This window comes from Seriola dumerili, unplaced genomic scaffold (genome assembly GCF_002260705.1).
Source record: "Seriola dumerili isolate Sdu_G_001 unplaced genomic scaffold, Sdu_1.0 BDQW01000425.1, whole genome shotgun sequence".
NCBI lineage: Eukaryota > Metazoa > Chordata > Actinopteri > Carangiformes > Carangidae > Seriola > Seriola dumerili.
In genome coordinates, this window is record NW_019174680.1 from 255105 (window position 1) to 275691 (window position 20587).

The following is a 20587-nucleotide window of genomic DNA, read 5'->3' on the forward strand; positions in this document are numbered from 1 at the left end:
GTTAACACAGTCCTGCAAACTTCTCTTTCTCAGACGGAACCAGCTGGAACATTTTACTCTTAGGCTCACGTCGGGACCTGTGAGAGGACTTCAGCTGTAACTGGAACTAAAAAGATGAGGTTTTCGTCCTTGCTGTTGTTTCCAGGGATTTTTCTCTGTGCACTTTCCCCACTGACAAAGTGTGAAGAGCAGCGACTCCCCGAAGGTAAGACAAGCATGCTAACGACAAGTCTGCACCCAGCCCACACTTTCCAGCCATTAATTCAACACAACACAAGTACAACATGTCTCAGTGCAGTTTTAAGGCTGAGGGTGAGTCCCCGGCTCATGTGGTCCCCACTCTGACTCTGTTATGGCCGAGCCCCTCGACTAAAATGTCCGGGACAACATTCCTCCACAATTCGGTTGAAAAATGATCAATTATCATCATTATTAGTCATTTAGCAGATAGAGCAGTGTGCTCCTGCAGGCCCTCCACTGAGGATTCAGTCATAGCCTCACCACAACACCGGGCAGTTAAAAAAAGCTGAGATTTAGTTGACAGCCGGATACACGCCGAATGGTAATATACCGTTCACAAAAGCTATTAGCTACGTTATCTTGTAAGTTATTTGTTTAATTTTTTTTTCCGACGTAAAAAAATGTTAAGAAAACTGAATGCAGTTTAACATTATGTTCCCTCTTTACGTGGGATAGAAAACTGCACGGAGGAGCTGTGGAGGACCTCCATGCCGCTGACGTGGACGGGCTGTCAGCGCTGCTAACACTATATTAACGTTAACGTTAGCTACATGCTAGGAGGCTACAGTAAAGTGTACTACCATGTTGAATTACGTCCAATATAGTCTGATAAAGAATAAAAATTAGACTTTTGAGACTTTCTTTATGTCTAATTATATATTTCTCCTCACTGCAAAACCCCGGGTATAGTCCGCAGGAAGTGTCCAACCTGATATGGTGAAATAACAGCAGTTATTTCCAGTTCAGTCTCGGTCAGCTTTTTTTAATATAAGGGAATGTCAGTGATATGAAACAGAGAAGAATAAAGAGGAAACAAAACAAGCAGATGATGATGAAAACTTGAGGTAAGAAAATAGTCAAAGTGTCAGATTCATTTCATTGAGATCAGATTTCAGAGCTGAATGAACTGAATTGAATGAATGAAGATACTTTTTCACCTTTCTGTACAAATAATCCTTGAGACAATCTGACCAAAGTGTTATCAGGAGCACATTATATGTGGTTTATGTTGTAAATTTACTGTTTGCCTCAGGAGCAGACCTTCCTGCAACAGACTGGACTGTGGAGAGACACTTAACTGAATCTGATTTTGTCATTTATTGAATTGAAAAATTAGTGAAGAAAATCAGCAGAAATATATATTTTCAACCTCCATCTAAAACCATATCAGAACCAGTGTTTCTTCTCAGATTATATAGTAGGTGACATGTGTCACATGTTATTATCACATTGACCAAATATACTGTACATTATAATCCCCCCTGTTAATAACTGATTATAACCCAGAGAAGACAGAAAATGTGAGAGAGATGGAACAAAGGTTTCTAGGCTGGACTCAAATGCCCACAGCCGGACCCTCAAGTGGAAATGTATGATCTCAACAAACAATTTGAACACATCTGTCATCAGCAAGGTTAAATAAGCATTCAGCAGCTTGCCAATTTACTTTTAGTAGTAGTAGTGTAAATTGTATTAATTGACATGTACAGGTGAACCCTCCATTGTAATTTAAAGGTCCCATATTTTACACTTTTTCTGTGTTTTATTTGAAGTGTTGATCCATAAGAAGATATATTTGTGGTTTTAAGCACCAAAGACCAACTCAGTGTAGTTTTACATCTCCTCTCTGAGGCTTCTCTCTGGAGCTCCAGCAACAACAGGTCGGTGAGCCAATCAGAAGAGAGGCCCTGCTTTATAATAAAAAAAAAGACATGGAAATCTCCCTTTATACAATATGGGACCTTTAATCTTAATGGTGATTAAAGCACCTGTGTTAAAATTTAGTTTTCTGATCATGGCTGATTATACGTGGTAACAGATACAGGGACTTTTCTGATGCTTATGATTTCAAGTTACAACTCATACTTTTTGGTTTGATTTCTGCTTAGTGACTGTATGTCAAGACTCCTGTCATGCACAATCAAGACACATCTCACAGAAACTGTCAGTTGTGGCTGTTCAAGTTTCTTGCTTCAGGCTGAAGACAAGATTTAAAAAAAAAAAAAAAAAGAAGTGTGTGGTGTCATCTTTCTGAATTCCTCTACAATGTTGTGTCTTCCAGAGAAACTTCTGGTCGTTACAGTTGCAACCAAAGAGACAGATGGCTTCAAGCGTTTCTTGAGCTCGGCTAAACACTTTAACTACACTGTCAAGGTAGGAATCCCAACGGGAAGATCTCGGTCAAAGTTCCTTTTCCTGCTGTCTTGCCATGAAAGCCTCTCTATCTGTTCTGTAAAAGAAAACAAATCCCTGCTTTAGCTCGACATAGTTTTTGCCTCAAAGTTTGTTATGTTTGAACCTTTTTTACTGCATCTGAGTCATAAAAATAAGACAGTGTTTTTTTTCCAAAAATAAAGTAAAACTTGGCAAGTAATGTAAGGTATTTTATTTTACTACCAGAAAAGGAGATTATTTGAGGATATTTACATTTTCTTCAAATTTCAGTAAATGCATGTTTGTATGTATATTCTAAGGTTCTTGGTCGGGGTCAGAAATGGAGAGGCGGCGACTACATGTCAGCTCCAGGAGGAGGCCAGAAAGTGCGACTCCTCAAAGGGGCTCTGGAGGAGATGAAGGATAACGACAAAATCATCCTTTTTATTGACAGGTAGAGTTTCAGATTTTACTGTCCCTGTCAGATATGATGTAACACCCTGGTACTTAAAGGTGCTATATGTAAGTTTTCTCTGCTGATAATATGGTTTCTTGAAAAGACCTTCAGCCATCGTTGTGTTTACAGGACAAGAGGTTAGAATATGTCCTCTGAGCAGCTGCTTCAGACTTGACACTACAGTGACTCACTATCAGTATTACAAGACAGGACGTACCAGGGCTACCTGGTTACCATGCTAACTTCAGTAGAACAAAATAATTAATAGAAATAAAAGGATCAGCCTCTGGTGAGGAAGTTAGGTAGCTGTGGCTTCATCCTGGTTGGTGGTGTAGGTGGTGACGGCGTAGAAGGGCGGCGATAATATCTATTCCCCTTGTTGGCTAGCTATCGGCCATGCTGAAAACAAGCCGGTTAATGTTAGCAGTAGTCCACTTGCAGCAGGTTGTCCTGACTGAGAGACAAAGCTTGAGATCCGAGTCTCTGATTATTAAAATCTTTGAAAATATGGGTCAAACAAGCAGGATAAAAAAGTGTTGCTTAAAACTGAATAAAAATGTCAAAACTGTCAATTTTTAGCAGAGCTTTTAGCATAAGTTATGTAGCAATAGCAAAAACCAACATATAGCCCCTTCAAAAGAGTTCTTACAAAACACTGTCCAGATCAGATCAGACGGGTGTAGATTTGTCAGTGTGTTTTTCCTGTCTTTCAGGCATTTTGCATGAACTTGTCAGCTTTTACCGCCGTCAGTGTTGAGGTTGTGTGGTTACACACTTGTATGTACAGGTTGAGTTTTTTTGCATTACCACACAACAATACAGTGACACTCGTGAGGGCAAGAATACTTAAGCAAGTGTTAACTGTATGAATGTGAAATATTTCGTTCTAAATGCAGTTGTTTGCATCACTATGTTGATCAGCTGTTCGTTCTGTAAATCAGACTGTGTGTGTTTGATGGCTGGTTTTGTAAAAATCATCTAAAGGAAAAGTTCAGTGTTTTGTATAATAAGTTTTGAGACTGAGGTCCATCATCTTGTCAGAGGTGGATGTTATAAATCCCCTTACTTCAATCGTTTTTTTTCAGTTCACTTAAAGATTTGTTTTCAATAAATACTTATGTACTTCTTTAAGCTAAACAATTGCACTACCTTCCAAATGCACCTTTGTCCACATATAAGTAAGAAATCTTGTCACAGTGCTGAATGATGTCTGGACTGTTTTCATTTCACTTCTGAGTCCAGTCCTGTTCAGACTGTTAGCTCAGCACAATATAAGCCTTGTTTATCGGAGTGTAACAGCTGTTAGTTAGTGATTGTTGCTGCCTTCAGTCTTTCAGTAAATGTATTACCAGTAAGCAACATACTTAACTGTATGCTGCTCATAGTCACCAGTGTCCACTGCTAAAAGCTGCTGATTCACTGATCAGTGACGATATGATTCAGTTCAGTCAGTTCAGTTTGAAGGTTTTTTGGTTTATGGACTAAACAACTCGACTTCTCATTTCACTCCTCCAAAGAAAACAAAACAAAAAAACAACACTGTTGGGAGAAGTGTTTTTTTCAATGTGCTTTGCTTTCACTTTCCGTCCAGTTCATCTCTAACCAGCTCCATGGGGTTCAGGTCTGGACACTCTGCTGGTCTTCATCATGTTCTGTTCTTCTAATGTTGTAGCTCATTATCTTGCTGTAGGATGAAGCTCTGACCAACCAGTCTGTCTTCCTCTATTACTGATCTGTTTCCCTCTACTCTGACAGCAGTATACAGCCCTGCTTCCTGCAGTACAGTGTCATCCAAATGATGCATTAAAGGATGTTGTAATACAGTTTGTACAGACAAATGGTTTGTCTCTAGGAATTGCTTGCTTTAACTTTCAAGGCTTCATTTACTTCCACTGCTGCAGGAATAATGTCAATAAAAACTGGAAAGCTGCGGGTAATCTAAAACTTTTGACGAGTGTTGCATACACACTGATGTCAGGAGAGAGCGTGATGGCTCCTTTCATGGCAGTAAACACAAACCACTGGCAGCTTAACTCTCCAAATAAAGACTGCTGTCTTCTTATAAAAGAAACCTCTAATTTATTTTAACCATGTCATTGGCTTCACACACAGCTGAGCCACACAGTAAAGTTTTCTATTCTTACTCCCTGTTGTACACAGCTATGACGTGGTCTTCGCCTCGGGTCCCAAAGAACTTCTCAAAAAGTTCAAGCAGGCCAGACACAAGGTGGTCTTCTCCTCCGAGAGCCTGATCTGGCCTGACAGACACCTGGAGGACAAACACCCACACGTCAGGGAGGGCAACCGGTTCCTGGGCTCAGGGGGTAGGTCCATCTGTCCAGTCTGTCACACAGCTGGGCCAGGCCACATGTCTTTGACAATGAAATTCATCATTTTGTACAGTGTTAATTTTTTGAATTGGTCCTGTCAGGAAATTCTTACTCCTAGTTTATTTGAGGTTTCGAGTTTGAGATGACACCAGACACATACATGCACAGACCAAACCTCAGTCCTGGTCCACAGTTTTCTTTAAGAAGTTGAAAAGCTGTTTATTTTTAGACTGAACCTTAAAGTGTAATTATGAGCAGTAGAGTAAGTGTTCACATCAGTTTCCCAGTTGTAATTCTAGGTCTGGGATGTCTGTCATTTCTTTGCATTTACAAAAACACTGATGAAGTTTGAATTAAGTATAAATGACAGACAGTATCATTCATATTTCACTAGTTCATGCCTAAAGTTTAGTGTCTCTGTACCTTATTTTTCACATCTTCACTGACAAGTTACTTCAAAAGGTGACCTTCCAGCTTACACTGTCCTGACGTGTGTCATACACGTCTCTTAAAGGTCCCATATTGTATTAAGTGAGATTTCCATGTCTTTTTTGATTATAGATCAGGTCTATGTTCTTTATTAATACTGTGAAAGTATCAAAGTGCTCAGTCCACAGAGAAATGCACACAGCCTGTATTCAGAAACTGAGCCTTACAACAAGCCATCGGGACTTCTGTAACTTTGTGATGTCACAAGAAAGTAGTCACCGCTCTCAGCCAGGCCCGCCCACCGGCACCCAGCATCCAACCTTGCAGGATTTGGCTTTCTCTTAGTGTTTACCTGAAATCTGTATTTGTATTTGATTACTCAGAAAACAGTCAGCCAATCAGAAGAGAGGATCACATCCTTTCTTCTGATTGGCCACTGACCTGTTGTTGCTAGAGCTCCAGAGAGAAGCCTGAGAGAGGAGATGTAAATCTACACTGACATGATTTTTGGTTCTTAAAAACACAAATATATCTTCTAATGGATATAGATACTTCAAATAAAACACTGGAAAAATGTAAATTTTGGGACCTTTAATACTTTAATGCTCACAAGCCCCAGGTGTGGCTTTTTTCGTTGGAAGGAGTTTGGCAATTTCTTTTTATAGCAGAGAAACAGCAGGTGTGTAGTCAGCAGTCAGTCAGCAGTCTGTCTTTGATGTGGCCATAAAAACAGAACCTTGCTGTAGTTATTAGTCCTCTGAACCACACTTCATTTTTCTCGATGTGTTTGAATGTGGGGACAATATGACAGAGTTCATACATGGTAAATGAAAAGATGTTAGATAGACTTGTGCCATATTCTTTCACCGTCTGTTTGTTTCCTCAGGTTTCATTGGCTACCTTCCCAACATTAAAGAAATGGTTTCTGATTGGTCGGGTGAAGACGATGACAGTGATCAGCTCTTCTTCACCAAGATTTACATTGATCCAGCGAGAAAAGTGAGATCTGTAACACTGCACTGTTCATTTCATGGATCTATACTATATAAAGGCACAATGAATACTAGAACTACTAATATTAACATATCATTTTTAACGTTGTTAGATAACATGTGGTATTTTATTTTGTTCTCAAATCCTTCCAGAGAAAACCAGATCTTTATTTCCCCTGTTTGAGAAACATGTTTGATCATATTTTACTGATTCTAACAAGAATATTGTTTTTATTTTAATTATTTCCTGTCACTTCATGTTGCTGTTTTTTAACCTGCTGTTTTATGTCAGTGAGACTCAGCACTTTGTGCCCAGATGTTCCACATTAAAAACCTTCCAGTAGCTCAGTGGTAATAATCTCTCCTGTTCCTTGTGCTTTTAATTTGTAACACCTGCAGAAAGTGCAGGAGCGTTTTATTGATGGTGATTTAACAGGTAAACAACAAAACAGCAGAGTAGGAGAAACTGTTGAAATAAAGCAGTGTTAGTGTCTTTCAGCGGAGTGTTGAATGTGAGTCTGTTGTACTGATGGAGTTAGTGAATGCACCATCTGATCTAAACATAGGTAAAGTCATCCCTCTGTGCTAGACATTATTATAGTATTATTATTTTAGTTCTGGCCTTCATTGGAGAATTTATGCTGTTTAGATATGACTGTAATATAAAGAGTGAAAACTATGTATTTCCCTGTTTCAGAAATCCATAAATATCACAGTGGACAGCAAATGCAGATTGTTCCAGAACCTCCATGGAGCCCTCGGTGAGTCCAGCCACTCAAGTTTGTTAAGCAGACATGAAGCGTCCTGTAACACAGTGTCTGATGTACTGGAATCAGAGGTCTCTGCTGCTCTGTTAGAAATGTCAACTCATTATTCAGCCATGTTGAAAAGATGAACTGACCGTGAGCTCCGATCAGATCAGAATCACTTTGCTTCACTTGAGGTAACAGCATCTCACAGGGAAGCAGAGGAGCTGATACTAACGACAGAATCCACTCAGTCACAGTATAACCTGATGTACATCACTGATATCAACTACACTACTGTGTTGTTACAGTGACAGTACAGAGCTGATTCTTCCTCAGAAGAATTAAGATGCACATTGTGTTTCTGCTCAGACAACATGAACCACTCCCACGGTCTGTGAACCTGCTACACTGAGACATGAACACCTTGGAGCCCTGATATTGATGTTATCGGTATTAATATTATATTGTAGACAGCCAGTAGCTACACAGTCCTGTACTGAACATTTTCCCTCAACAATGGGAACACTGTGTGCAGCTGCTTATGTAACATTGCTGTGGAAAATGACAATGGGGCATCATCACAGCTGATGTAGTGAAGTGAAGCTCAGGAATTCACAGTTGTACTGATTCAGGCTGAACCCTCAGCAGTGTCTCTGAAGCTGAGGAATCTGTGAGGACTCTGTGAGGTGAACATGCCAAAGCTCACACAGACGCCCTCATGAGTCCAGGGGCATGAATGGAGCGGCCTGCTCCCATAGACCCTCACACTGTGAGCTCTTCTGTTAACGGCTGTTTGCTCTGTCTCTGTTTAAAGTGTAAGAGATGAGACAGCAGCAGTCAGACATTTACATATGCATCAATGTTGACACTTAAAAATCCACAACATGATGTAAAGTAGAAACATCAGGAAATCTAACTCAAACAAGTACTTTTTTAAATTTTTAAATGACCAGTTTTTGTAATACACTGGACTAAATACACAATCATCCACTGCCTCCTTCCCCCCACCCCTGGCAATCCCCTGTTCGGGGGCCCCTTGGGAAAAATGTAGAGGAAAATCCACCAGTGAGTTTGTGTGTCAGGTGTGTATTGTGTGCTTTCTGTAGTGTTGTGTTTCTGTGACACCATTTCCTTTGACTTGCCTCAGGCTCCTGATCACTGCCTCTCTACTCTCCTTGGAACTGGCTCATTCTCTCTAAGCTCCTGGTAGTACTGTGTTTCTGTCCGTTGGGTTCCTGAATATAGATGTAAGCAACAAACCAAATGGACAAAAGGTGGATTTAGGTGTGAGATGTGGTGAGGTGAAGGGAGGCGTCTGATCTGAGTCAATGGAGCTTGTCGATGCCGTGGGGTTTTGCTTGTGCCCTGCCGCAGGATGTAAATTCCTGTGGAAGAGAAACAGGGCGATCTTTTTATCAAATTCCTTCACAGAGCAGATAGGGGCCACAGATAATCCTGTGGAGAGTACTGAGAGCTCTCCTCAGACAGATGTTATCTGCTCTCTGTGTATCATAGTTTCTTTCCTCTCCTTCACATACTCCTCTGCCTCATCCTGGTCCACGTCCCCTGTCCTCTCTCTCATCGTCCTCCGTCTGTACTCTGTCTCTGATTGTGACTAAATACACAATTATCTACCGATGTGTGTGCGTTTGTTTTTCCAGATGAGGTGGTCCTCAAATTTGAAGATGGTCGGGTACGAGCCAGAAACGTGCTGTATGACACCCTGCCTGTCATCATCCATGGGAATGGCCCAACAAAGGTATTGACCTATCAGACCACGCTGACCCATCACATGCTGCAGCAGCCTGAACCGGCCTGAAACAGCTGACCACCAGAGTAACTGCAGGTCAGCAGCTGGCGCAGGCGTCTAAAGAAGTCCAGCTCTTCAATCAGCAAATCTAATTACAACTAATTTGAACCATGCATCTTGTGCTGCACCGCTAAACTAGCCAAAGTGGATTTGGACACGTCCTAAATGCTCCATATGCCTAGATCGTTAAACTAGATCCAAGAACTCTGAGCATGTATAAGTAGTTTTTCTTCATTCTGCTTAGAGATGCATTACCTAGAGTCAACTGATGTGGTTCAGACGGCCACATCAGGCTTCTAGCTCGTGTCTCCTCATTATCTTGAACACGTGCATTAATCTTAGTTTGCTGGATGAACCACTGAACAGGCTTTTACGCCACAGGACTGTCATGTTGTGTCTTGATACTCCTGTCAGCTCAGCTCTAAGTCAAACATGTACTCCTGTTCCCACCCAGAGGGCGTTCCCGATGAATCTTTTTGTCATTCATCATCAGATTTCTTTTTTGTACTGCGAAACCAGAATGAGCTTTGTGATTTCAGACTTTAATGTAGTTTTATTTTAATGTTCCATATTGTATACAGTGAGGTTTCCCTGTGTTTTTTGCTTATAAGGCAGAAACTGAAAAAGAGAGGCTCAGAGTCTCTCTTCTGATTGGCTCACTGACATGTTGTTGCTAGGGCTCCAGAGAGAAGCCTGAGAGAGGAGATGTAAAACCACACTGAGATGGTTTTAGTTTCTTAAAAGCACAAATATGTCTTGAAAGGATCAACACTTCAAAATAAAACACACGAAAAGTGTAAAATATGGGACCTTTAAGTGGCTTAGTAACAAGTTTCCAGTCAGTCAGCCTTGCCAAAGTATTTGCAAATGTTGTTTAAGATATTGAAAATCATTTGATCAGTCATTCTCTTGGTGAAGGACTGGACATTAGATTGAGATGTGATAACCTAGAGGAGCGCGTGTTTGTTTTCCAGCTCCAGATCAACTACCTGGGTAACTACATCCCCAACACATGGACGTTCGAGAGTGGATGCACAGTGTGTCAGGAGGATCTCCGCCCTCTCACAGCTCTTAAGGTCTGTTCACACGCTCTTGGTGATCATGTCCGAACTGGCAAACAGTCTTTGCACAAGATCTCCCACAACATTTAATCAGTAATGAGAATATTTCATCTGCTCAGTGTTTTGTAATAAGACATTTCTCCTGAGACTTGTATGATGCTGGTGTTTTTTCCAACAGGAGAGTGAATACCCACTGGTGGTGATTGGCATCTTCATTCAGCAGCCTACCCCCTTTGTCACAGTGTTTTTTGAACGCCTACTGAAGCTGCAGTACCCCAAGAACAGACTCAAACTCTTCATCTACAACCAGGTAACAGGAGGGCATTTACTGCATTAGCTTTATCATGACAAAAAGAGTTTTTGTTGGAACTGTTGCAGCAAAATAACTGAATAAAGTAATAGGCACCAGTGAATTTAATGAGTCACTGAAATAAAAATGTAGTGATAAGGAAATAAAAACACTGGCCATGAATCAACAGGACACCAAAATACTTTCAGGCTGCAAATGAGCAAAGAAAAAAAAAAGATTTTTAGTTTAATTTTGCTTCACAAATCTCCAAAGAAATGAAAAAAAACATTCACAACCAGTTGAAAGTGACAAGAAAAATAAATTGACCTCTTTGAACCCAGTTGGTGCAACTTTCTTCAAAACTTCAAACTCAGATAATCTGAACACACACATCACACACTCTGCTGGAATCAGTGCAGAAGACCTGTGATTTTATTTCAGTACAAAGAAGACATGCTAAGCTGCTGACAGCTGTCGCACCCATGACATAGAAAAAGCTTGTGGTTGCACAAACATGCACCATGATAATGTGTTATGGTCGTGAAGCCGCCTCAGCAAAAGCCTTGCTAACTGTCATATATGCAGATTTGGTGCTGCTTTCTGTGCGTGTAGGAATTCAGACTCTCTTTCTGTCTGTTTGTTTCTCCTCTTCCTCCAGGAGGCTCATCACGAGCGTCAGGTCAGCTCCTTCCTGCAGGATCATGGAAGCCTATATCAGGATGTAAGGTTCATCGGGCCTGAGGAAGACATAGAGGAAGCTTCCTCCCGCAACCTGGGCTTGTGAGTTCCATGTAACCAGTGGTCGGCTTTGAATCTTCTTGAGTTTCAAATGTATTTAAAGAATTTTATGTCCCACGTTGTATTAAGTGAGATTTCCGTGTCTATTTTGATTATAAAGCAGGTCTAGGTTCTATATTAATACTGTGAAAGTATCAAAGCTGTCAGTCCACAGAGAAATGTGCGCACCCTGAATTCAGAAACTGAGCCTTAAAAAGAGCCGTCGGGACTTCTGTAACTTTGTGATGTCACAACAAATTTGCATGATGTTGACCAGTCGGTGCGTCTCCCTCCCTTTAGTGAAATGTGTCGGAAAGACGAGGACTGTGAGTACTTCTTCAGCGTGGACATTGAAGTGGTCTTAAAGAACGAGAACACACTCAAAATCCTCATTGAACAGAACCTGTGAGTAGATTCATCAATACTGAAATATTCATAATAACCTCGTGTTAGCTGATATCTTGACTGCTGTAGTCACGACCACATGAACTAGATCTTTTCATTACACTCATTTATTTACTCAGTCAATGTGTCCAGATGAAGAAACATGAAAACGCTCCTGTTGTTTAGTCCCATTGTAGCACCGATGATAACTCGGACTGGGCGACTGTGGAGTAACTTCTGGGGAGCCCTGAGTGCAGACAGCTACTACGCCCGGTCTGAGGACTACGTGGACATAGTGCAAGGACGCAGAGTGTAAGTTGCCGAAAGTTCGTTGTTCCTGAAGTCTTATTATTGACGGAGTAGACTGAAAAGCCACTGATACCACAGTCCAGACACTTTATAGTCCCCTGTAGATGTGCACTAAATGTTCCATCAAATCACCAGCTGTGCATCTGACCACAGTGATTGTTTAACCAGTGGCAGGAAATATCCTTCACATTATTGTTTTCAGACTAGGGTTATTACATTTTCACTGGGCGTCAGTGAAAATAAAGAGTAAAAAGACTAAAGTGCATGGCCCAAATGCAATTATCCATATCACTGTTGCTATTTTAACAGTGTAAAAAACGGTCTCTGCTCCAGGCGCATGGTTCAAAAGGGTTGTACTTAGTCTCTTAATTATACTTTGGGGCGATCAGAGTGCCATATCCCATTCCCTTTAAAAGCCAGACGCACTTGCACCTTGGTGGATTGATAATGACACAGTGTTTCACACAGAAATAGATTCTGTTTGAGGTGAGTTGATTACATATTGCAACTGACCAAAGAAGGGCTGAGTGAATCAATGCGCAAAGGCTTATAATATACAGGATCCTGTACCTGTTGTCTTGTTTGACAACAGGAGGCTTCTTATTGAATCATAAGACGATAAGATTCTATATATTAAACTGAGCTGCTTCTCTCTCACTATGTGGGAATTTACAGTGTTTTGTGTCTGTTGATGATATCAGATCCTGGTGTTGGTGTTTAAGTGGTCTAAGACTGTCCTGGTTTTCAGGGGTGTGTGGAACGTCCCGTATGTGTCCAGTGTGTACCTGGTGAAGGCCAGCCTCCTCCGCTCCGAGCTCACCGACCACGACCTGTTTGACTCGCACAACTTAGACCCGGACATGGCGTTCTGCCACCAAGCACGCATCAAGGTGGGTGAGAGGAGGAGGAGCGTCTCCACAGTGACTTAATGGATTTACATTAGTATTAGTGCATGTATGTTCTGTGTAGAAACAATGAACAACATAACTACAGCATGTAAAGGATAGTTTCAGTTTGTTTAATTCCTTCTTTACTTCTCCTGGTATTTTTTGTCATAATTAATGTGTTTGTCTAAGATCTGATTGAAATGAGTGTTTGTAACAGTAAAGATGTTTTTTATATATATATATATATATAATACAATATTTGACCTGTTGTGAATGTTTCTCTCAGGGAATCTTCATGTATGTGACCAACCTGCACAATTTTGGTCGTATCCTGTCAACAGAAAACTACCAGACCGGCCATCTTCACAATGATCTGTGGCAGATCTTTGAAAACCCAGTGGTGAGAAACAATCAGCTGTTCATGATCCCAGCTGTTGTAGTGGTGGTGGGATCAGTGTGGGGTGCCCTCTTGTGTTGGGTGTGGGTTATTGCAGTGGCAGTAATTAGAATCAGGTTTATTGCCAAGTAGGTTTTCAAGGAATTTGCTTTGGTATTTTGGTGCATAACAATAAACATAGTGAGAAGAAACAATATAAAGAAAGATAAAACAAATCAAGTACTGAAAGTTAGATAGCTTAAATATAGATAGATTTTTTTCCAATAATGGATGGATGATAATAAGAATGTGAAAAAGTATATATATATAATACACAATATATAACTAGCCCATGATGGGATGGTTTGTATAAAACCTTTTGAAAACAAGTCATGTGTATGAACAGTGCCCTCTCACCTGCACTGAATCAGCCAATAGCCATTAGAGCTTGTCATGAGATGTCAAGATTACCCATCATGCATTCTGTCCACCATTAAATATACTGACACATAGAAGAAGAAAGCTTGAGTAGAGTTAAGATTATCATCATTAGCAGGTTTAATGTATAATAATTATAATAATTGATTTTGGTAAAAGTGGTTGTACTGGTAGAAGCAGGATAACAAGTGACATCAGACACACTGTAAACCTGCTCTGTGTTTCTTTCAGGACTGGCAGGAGCTCTACATTCATGAGAACTACACTCGCATGATGAAGGACAAGCTGGTTGAAACTGTGAGTTCAACACACAAGTTGTCCTACACACATTACATCATTACAGTGAAACAGAGTAAACAGCAGACTGATGTTCTTCAGTAGCGAGACCAGAACATCTGACCTCCTGTGTCCTTCTGTGACGCAGAGTGAAGACCAGAAACTCACTTGTTGAAACTTCTTTTAAAAAAGAGAGAATGATGCTGAGACTATCAGTGCAGTTGTATGAAATATCTGATGTCCCTCAGTGATGCTGTTGTACTGTGTCCTCTGTCCACCAGCCTTGTCCCGATGTGTACTGGTTCCCAATTTTCTCTGATGTTGCTTGTAACCACCTTATTGAAGAAATGGAGAACTTCGGGAAGTGGTCTGGAGGAGGCTCCGTGGTATGTTATCACATGGGTGTGTTATTGTGTGGGTGGTATTTTTTTCATCTTCTTGCATCAGCGCAGTGACTCTGAAGGTAAACTGTTGGATATGTGACCAGAATGATCTGCCCTGTACAGCTGCTGTAATTTGATTCCTTTGCTTTCAGGACACCAGAATCCAGGGCGGCTACGAGAACGTCCCCACCATCGACATCCACATGAATCAAATTAACTTTGAGAAGGAATGGCATAAGTTCTTACTGGAGTTCATAGCACCGATAACAGAGAAAATGTATCCTGGTTACTACACCAAGGTAAGACTCATCATCGTCATCCTCACACTATTGTCTTCTGAGATGAGAATCAGTGTGAGCGAATTCAAATAATCACCTGAACGTGATCTCGCCTCTGTTGAACAGGGTTAAGAAGAGATGTTGCTTCCTGAAATGATGATGTCTGCGTTAAACTGACTGTCCTCATTAATCCTTCTTTGTTGCAGATTGGACACTGCTGTAGTGCTCGTACTGCATTTCCCAGAGTTCACCTGTCAATCCATTAGAGTAGTAAAGTGGGTGGAGTTATTTCTGGCAATAGTCAATCCTGTTTAATTTCTGCACAGTGTCAGGTATCCTGCAGGTGCTGGCTGGTCATTAAACTCTCAGTTATCAACTCAAACTGAGCCATGTGGTAAATAAAACTCCCAGAAGACCCCAGTCTGCTCTTTTGAGAAATTGAATGAATTTTTTACTCTAAAGATGATTAACTTTGATTAAGTTAACTCCCACTTGATTTGTCTAATTCACCGTATAAGTCCATAAGCCTAAAAGCCATATTAGTAAAACCTTTTTCTGTAACCTGTGGCCGCACCCACTTTGCTGCTCTATAAGGTCAAACTGTGATACGTGCTTTTGTCCTCTCAGCCAGGGTGGCCATCATTATTTAGTGAAACAGCTAGATATTGTAGTTTTTTATCAGACAAACAGGATATAGAGCATTTATTGGGTACTATTTCACATGTAGTGAGTATTTGTAGCAGCAGGGCGGACCACCACCACAATAACATCATATATTGTTTTTAGATTGGATATCGCCCCCCAAGCCTGATCATTGTCATTACCTTTGAATAATGCAGAAGATGATTTGCAGACTAATTGAAAATGAGAGTTTCCGCCCTGTTGTTGGCTCCTGTGCTGCTGCCTGTGTGTTGTGCTGACCAACATGTCTTTTCTCATCAGTGTGCCACTCCCTTGAACTTTGTGGTGAGGTACAAACCTGACGAGCAGCCACTGCTCGTCCCTCACCATGACGCCTCCACATTCACTATTAACATAGCTCTCAACAGCAAAGGCGTTGACTACCAGGTAAATGAGGAGGAGCTGGCAGGTAATAGAAGCTACAGGACATGATGATGCGGGTGATCTGCGGCTCTCTCTCTGCTTCTCTGCTCCATCTCTGGAAGTGAATGCTGGAATAGGAACCAAGCTGACGCTTGAGCAGGAACCAGACGAGTGGCGTACATGTGTACACACACTATGTGTCTCTGGCCAAATGAGCAGTTTCTATGTGAATGCTTGCATGACTCCTCTCTGTCTGTGTGTTTGCAGGCTCAGTTTGACTTGGCCTTTGTAGTTAGATATAAACCAGATGAGCAGCCCTCTTTGAGGCCACACCATGACGCCTCCACATTCACTATAAACATTGCACTCAATCAAGTGGGCCTTGATTACCAGGTGAGTGTGTTTAGAGGTTGGTAGAAATCTGACATTTCCAGCAGTTGTGGTTACTGCATCCTAAAAAAAAGTTGTATCAGTTGGTAGAAACTGGAAATAAGGTACCAGTACTTGTAGTGTAGCTGTGAGCAGGTGACAGTTGGTCATATTGGTGTTAGTGGCTGACAAAACAACTCGAGCCGTTCCAGTCAGAATAGTTGTATCTGAACACAGAGACAGTTATGAATCGTGACTGTGTCCCAGTGAAACTGCAGTGAGAGATTATTCATTTTAATCCACTGTGTAGGTTTTGGACATGTCACTGTGTGGTGGTAGAATAACAAAGGGCCTGTCCGGTCATATGAAGGAGAGACTGGTTCACACCTGCTAATTAAAACTCAAAAATAGTAAAGTAAGTAAATGATACACAAAATTGTGTAGTTAAGTTTATTTTAAGGTGGAATTTTCCCTCGAGCAGACAACATTTCTAACTGTAAATCAGATAACAGGGTGGAGAAATTGTTCTTTTATGGCTCATTAGTTTCCTGATAATTTCCTAGAAAGAACAAAGTCATTTGATTTTGTAGAAGAAAAAAAAACAAGTAGATATTCATTCAGTATTTATTTATTATTCATTTATTAAAGAGTATTTCAACAAACATTTTTAGAGCTGAGGCTAGAACTGATTGTGTGTAGCCAAGTCAACAGCGTTCTGGATACTTTTGTAAAGAAACACAGGTCAGTTAAATTGTATTGATTATCTTAACAACATCTTAGTAACACATACACAATGTAGAGGGAGAAACAGAGGCACTAGGATTATTAATCTGTCCTGTTCAAGTTCGAAAATATCAGCTTTCACATGAACATAGAAGAACTCAAACAACACAAAGGTTTGATAAAGCATGATGCTGAATCAGAATCATATCATTAATTGAATGCCATCATATTTCTGGCATGTAAATCTACATCCCTGGTGTTTCAAACTTTCCATTTGTATCATCTCTGTTTGTGAGTCTGTCTTCTTTGCATGACACATGAAGCTGAAGCGAGGGGCCTTGTTTTTATTGTTGCATCCATGTTGTTTCCCTGCATCTTCAAAAACTTAGTTCACGGTGTTATCGGTTCATACCACATGGATTTGAACTGAGAAGAAACAACTGCTAAATACAGTCACTGTCGTGTGTGAAGCTGTTGTCATGATATATTATGTAGTGTGTCGGAAGACCTACAAGGCTTTCAGGATATCATTTTTGAATATTTACATTTTGAAGTACTATATATGTATGTATGTATATATATATATAAATATAATATTTGATCAGTGATTATTCTAATGACAAAACCAGTGGTTTTGCTTGTTAAAGGTCATTAACTAGAAATCACATGTAACCTGAGCTCTCAAATAAAAGCTGGTATTACTGTCAGGACATGAACTAGAGAGAACATAGATCACACCTGTCAACATGTTGAGGTCCCAACACAGTCCTCAGTTGTTATAAATACATTATTACATGAGTACTCAGTCATCATTCTTATATTGCTACATTATTACAAGTACTCAGTTGTCATTACTATATTATTACTACATTACTACATGAGTACTCAGGAGTCATTACTACATTATTACACAAGTACTCAGGAGTCATTACTATGTTATTAAATGAGTATTAAGTCAGTGTGAGGTTGTAAATGTTCAGCAATGTGAATCACATAATAGATTCTTCCACAGCATTTTTAGTAGTACCAGTGTAAACTGGACAAAACTGAAAAGCAGACAAAACAGAAAATGTAACCACAATATTCACTTTCAACAATATCCACATTTATATAACGATATCATATTGAATAACATTTCATTTAAAATCAGTTGAAATGAACTCATGTAAAAATGGGGAATGATTCAAACATGGCTAAAACAAGCAAGACCACCATATGGACTTTTAGGTGTCTGATCTTAATATGTGTTGTGCTGTGACTGCAGGGTGGTGGATGCAGGTTCCTGCGCTACAACTGCTCCATTCAAGCTCCTCGTAAAGGCTGGGCCCTCATGCATCCCGGCCGCCTCACCCACTACCACGAAGGACTGCCAACCACCGGCGGGGTCCGGTACATTGCAGTGTCCTTTGTGGATCCCTGAACTCCCAAAGATGGCACACCTCACCAGCTAGTCCAGACCAAACAGGACACACGCTGTCCACATCCCTCAGCATCACAGCTGCTCTTTATCCTCTGATCCGGAGTGGTGACCGCTTCTTTTTTCATTATATCACTTCCTGATATTGTTTCTGTGTCACTTACAGAATTATATGCAATTTGTGACTCTGATCAACTGCTATCAGCAGCAGAACTTCAGTGCTCTATGATGTAATGAGACATAAAATCACAGATGCACAGTGGAAGAAGAACATACAAAATGTTATCACCGAGTATCATGTCATTCAAACCTTCACAGATAGAAACACAAGCTCCTGTGACCAGCAGCCTGCATGTGTCTTCTGTCAGATACAGTTGTGTTTTCAGACCCAATAGGCATTAAGGGTTGTAATCTGAATGAGAGCAGAACTAGAGCTCATTGAGCCTTTTTTCTTTTTGAAGAAGTGTTAAATCTCCCTGATGTAATGTAAATATATTGCAACACAAGTATTTCACTTGGATCAATGTCCTTTATGACATTCATTCAGAACATTTTACAGGTCAGAGATTATAGGGCAGTTACTTCCAGTGATGAAAGACAGGCAAGTAACAAAAGAGACTGTGCAGTTGCATTATATGAAGTGTAGGTGTACATGTGTAGGAGCATATAACTCATCGATGGCTAAATATCTCCGTGTTTGTATTATTGGCTCCTCCAGGGCCCCATGAAATCCCCGGTCAGACTGTGTGTGAGCTGGTTCATTCATGCTCCATTAAAGCATATAGACATGACATGATCCTGCTCTGTTGCCTAATCCTAAAGACACTCCTTAAAAAAAAAACAGAGCTTCACTGTCTATGTTCAGTTTTTATTCTTCTTCGTTTCTTAATGTTTTAACTTGAATTGGTACAAATCAGACCTGCACAGAAAACAATGCAGGATTGAACATTTTCTTCAGCAAAATCATGTGACAGTTTCAGTTATCGCCGTCATCACACATGGAGCCGCTCTGGTGCAGCTGTTTGGTTTAAATCTAAAGCTCCTGTTTGGTCTGGAGGGTCTGGTGCGGATCAGAAATGATCCTGTTGTGCCTTTAGCTCTCTCAGGAATAAACAAGCTTCAACGTTTTTTAGATGCTTTTGTAAAAACTTTTACTTCATTAAGTTACACAAACTGTGCCTTTTTTCGGTAACCAAAGCAGTTTTTCTTTTATTCTGTCTTGAACTGAGACACTCCAAAGCCTGTTACAGCTCTTATTTATTTTGTATTGGAATCAGATAATTTTTCATCTATTCACTGCTGTCAGTCAGCTGAGAAACACTCACACACCTTCTTGCTGTTACAAGCCATCTCGCTGTTCTTTGAGCCCCACTCGAATAAAACAGTGAAACCCAACTGAAGTGAGTCTGAACTGTGATTAAACTGTGTGGAGGATTAACAGTAGGGATAAACAAAACTAAAATCAACACAGATTAGGTTATTTTCTGCTCTGTGCACATGATATAAGTAAAGCTCAGTACAGAAACAACAACACTTTTTGGGCGAAAGTATGAGTTAAATTTCTGTCGAAAAATCCAATGAAAATGTCACCATGAATACTATGACGTTTTTATACCTAATACTATGACGTTTTGAAACCTTAATATACAACAGCTAGTTCTGACTAAGTAATTTGATTGGAAGACAGAGTACAGCAGCACCGGGACTTTTAATTACGTGTATCACTCCGCCTTACAGGTGTTCTATTAATCGATACTGAGCGTTACATTAACGGTCGTTATATATCTTAGATTGTAACAAACTTTGCAAAGATTAATATATTTCCAGAAATAACATTTGAATTAAATGATGTGCAGTCGACAGAAGAGGATGATACTTCAGTGCAGACCTGAGGTAACGAATGGACAAAGTTGCAAGCTAGTGTGCACTGTGCAGGTCAGGACAACGTTTATGTGTCGCTGGCAACGGTCCAGTACCAGTCCAGCTGCGGAACTATTTGTGTCGGCGTAGCGTATGATGAAAGAGACAAACATAATTTGTTGTTGCTTATGTAACTAATGTGGCGCTCGTATAACTTTATAACAACAGTTATACTCGAGGTCGAGTGTGCAGGTTGTGATTGAGTCATAGCTATGAGGCCGTGCTGATATTCAGTACATCGCTCCCTCTCGTGTGATATTGCTCGACTATACGATTATTTATTTATTTATGGGGCGGCACGGTGGTGTAGTGGTTATAACTGTCGCCTCACAGTGAGAAGGTTGTGGCTTCGAACCCCTTCTGTGTGGAGTATTCATGTTCTTCCGGTGCCCGTGGGGGTGATCTCCGAGTACTCCGGTTTCCTCCCACAGTATGAAGACATGGTAATTGGTTACAGAGGGTTGGGGTTAAGTGTCCCAGAACAAACATCACATT

At 40.5% G+C, this 20587-nt stretch overlaps 1 protein-coding gene across 2 annotated transcripts; it reads left to right on the forward strand.

Moving 5' to 3' along the window:
* The first annotated feature begins 1 nt into the window (after nt 1).
* On the forward strand, nt 2-19560 carry plod1 (procollagen-lysine,2-oxoglutarate 5-dioxygenase 1). 2 transcript variants are annotated; one of them, XM_022761670.1, is made up of 19 exons: nt 2-205; nt 2303-2394; nt 2715-2848; nt 5012-5175; nt 6497-6609; nt 7300-7363; nt 9013-9110; nt 10136-10237; nt 10401-10532; nt 11170-11291; nt 11589-11693; nt 11859-11984; nt 12730-12871; nt 13155-13268; nt 13914-13979; nt 14240-14344; nt 14494-14640; nt 15562-15687; nt 18020-19560. In XM_022761670.1, the coding sequence occupies exons 1-19, from the start codon at nt 115-117 to the stop codon at nt 18173-18175; spliced, it is 2199 nt and encodes a 732-aa protein (XP_022617391.1). In that variant the 5' UTR covers nt 2-114; the 3' UTR covers nt 18176-19560. The 2 variants fall into 2 exon arrangements, with proteins under 2 accessions (XP_022617391.1, XP_022617390.1); XM_022761669.1 differs by lacking the exon at nt 15562-15687 and adding an exon at nt 15931-16056.
* The last annotated feature ends 1027 nt before the right edge of the window (nt 19561-20587 follow it).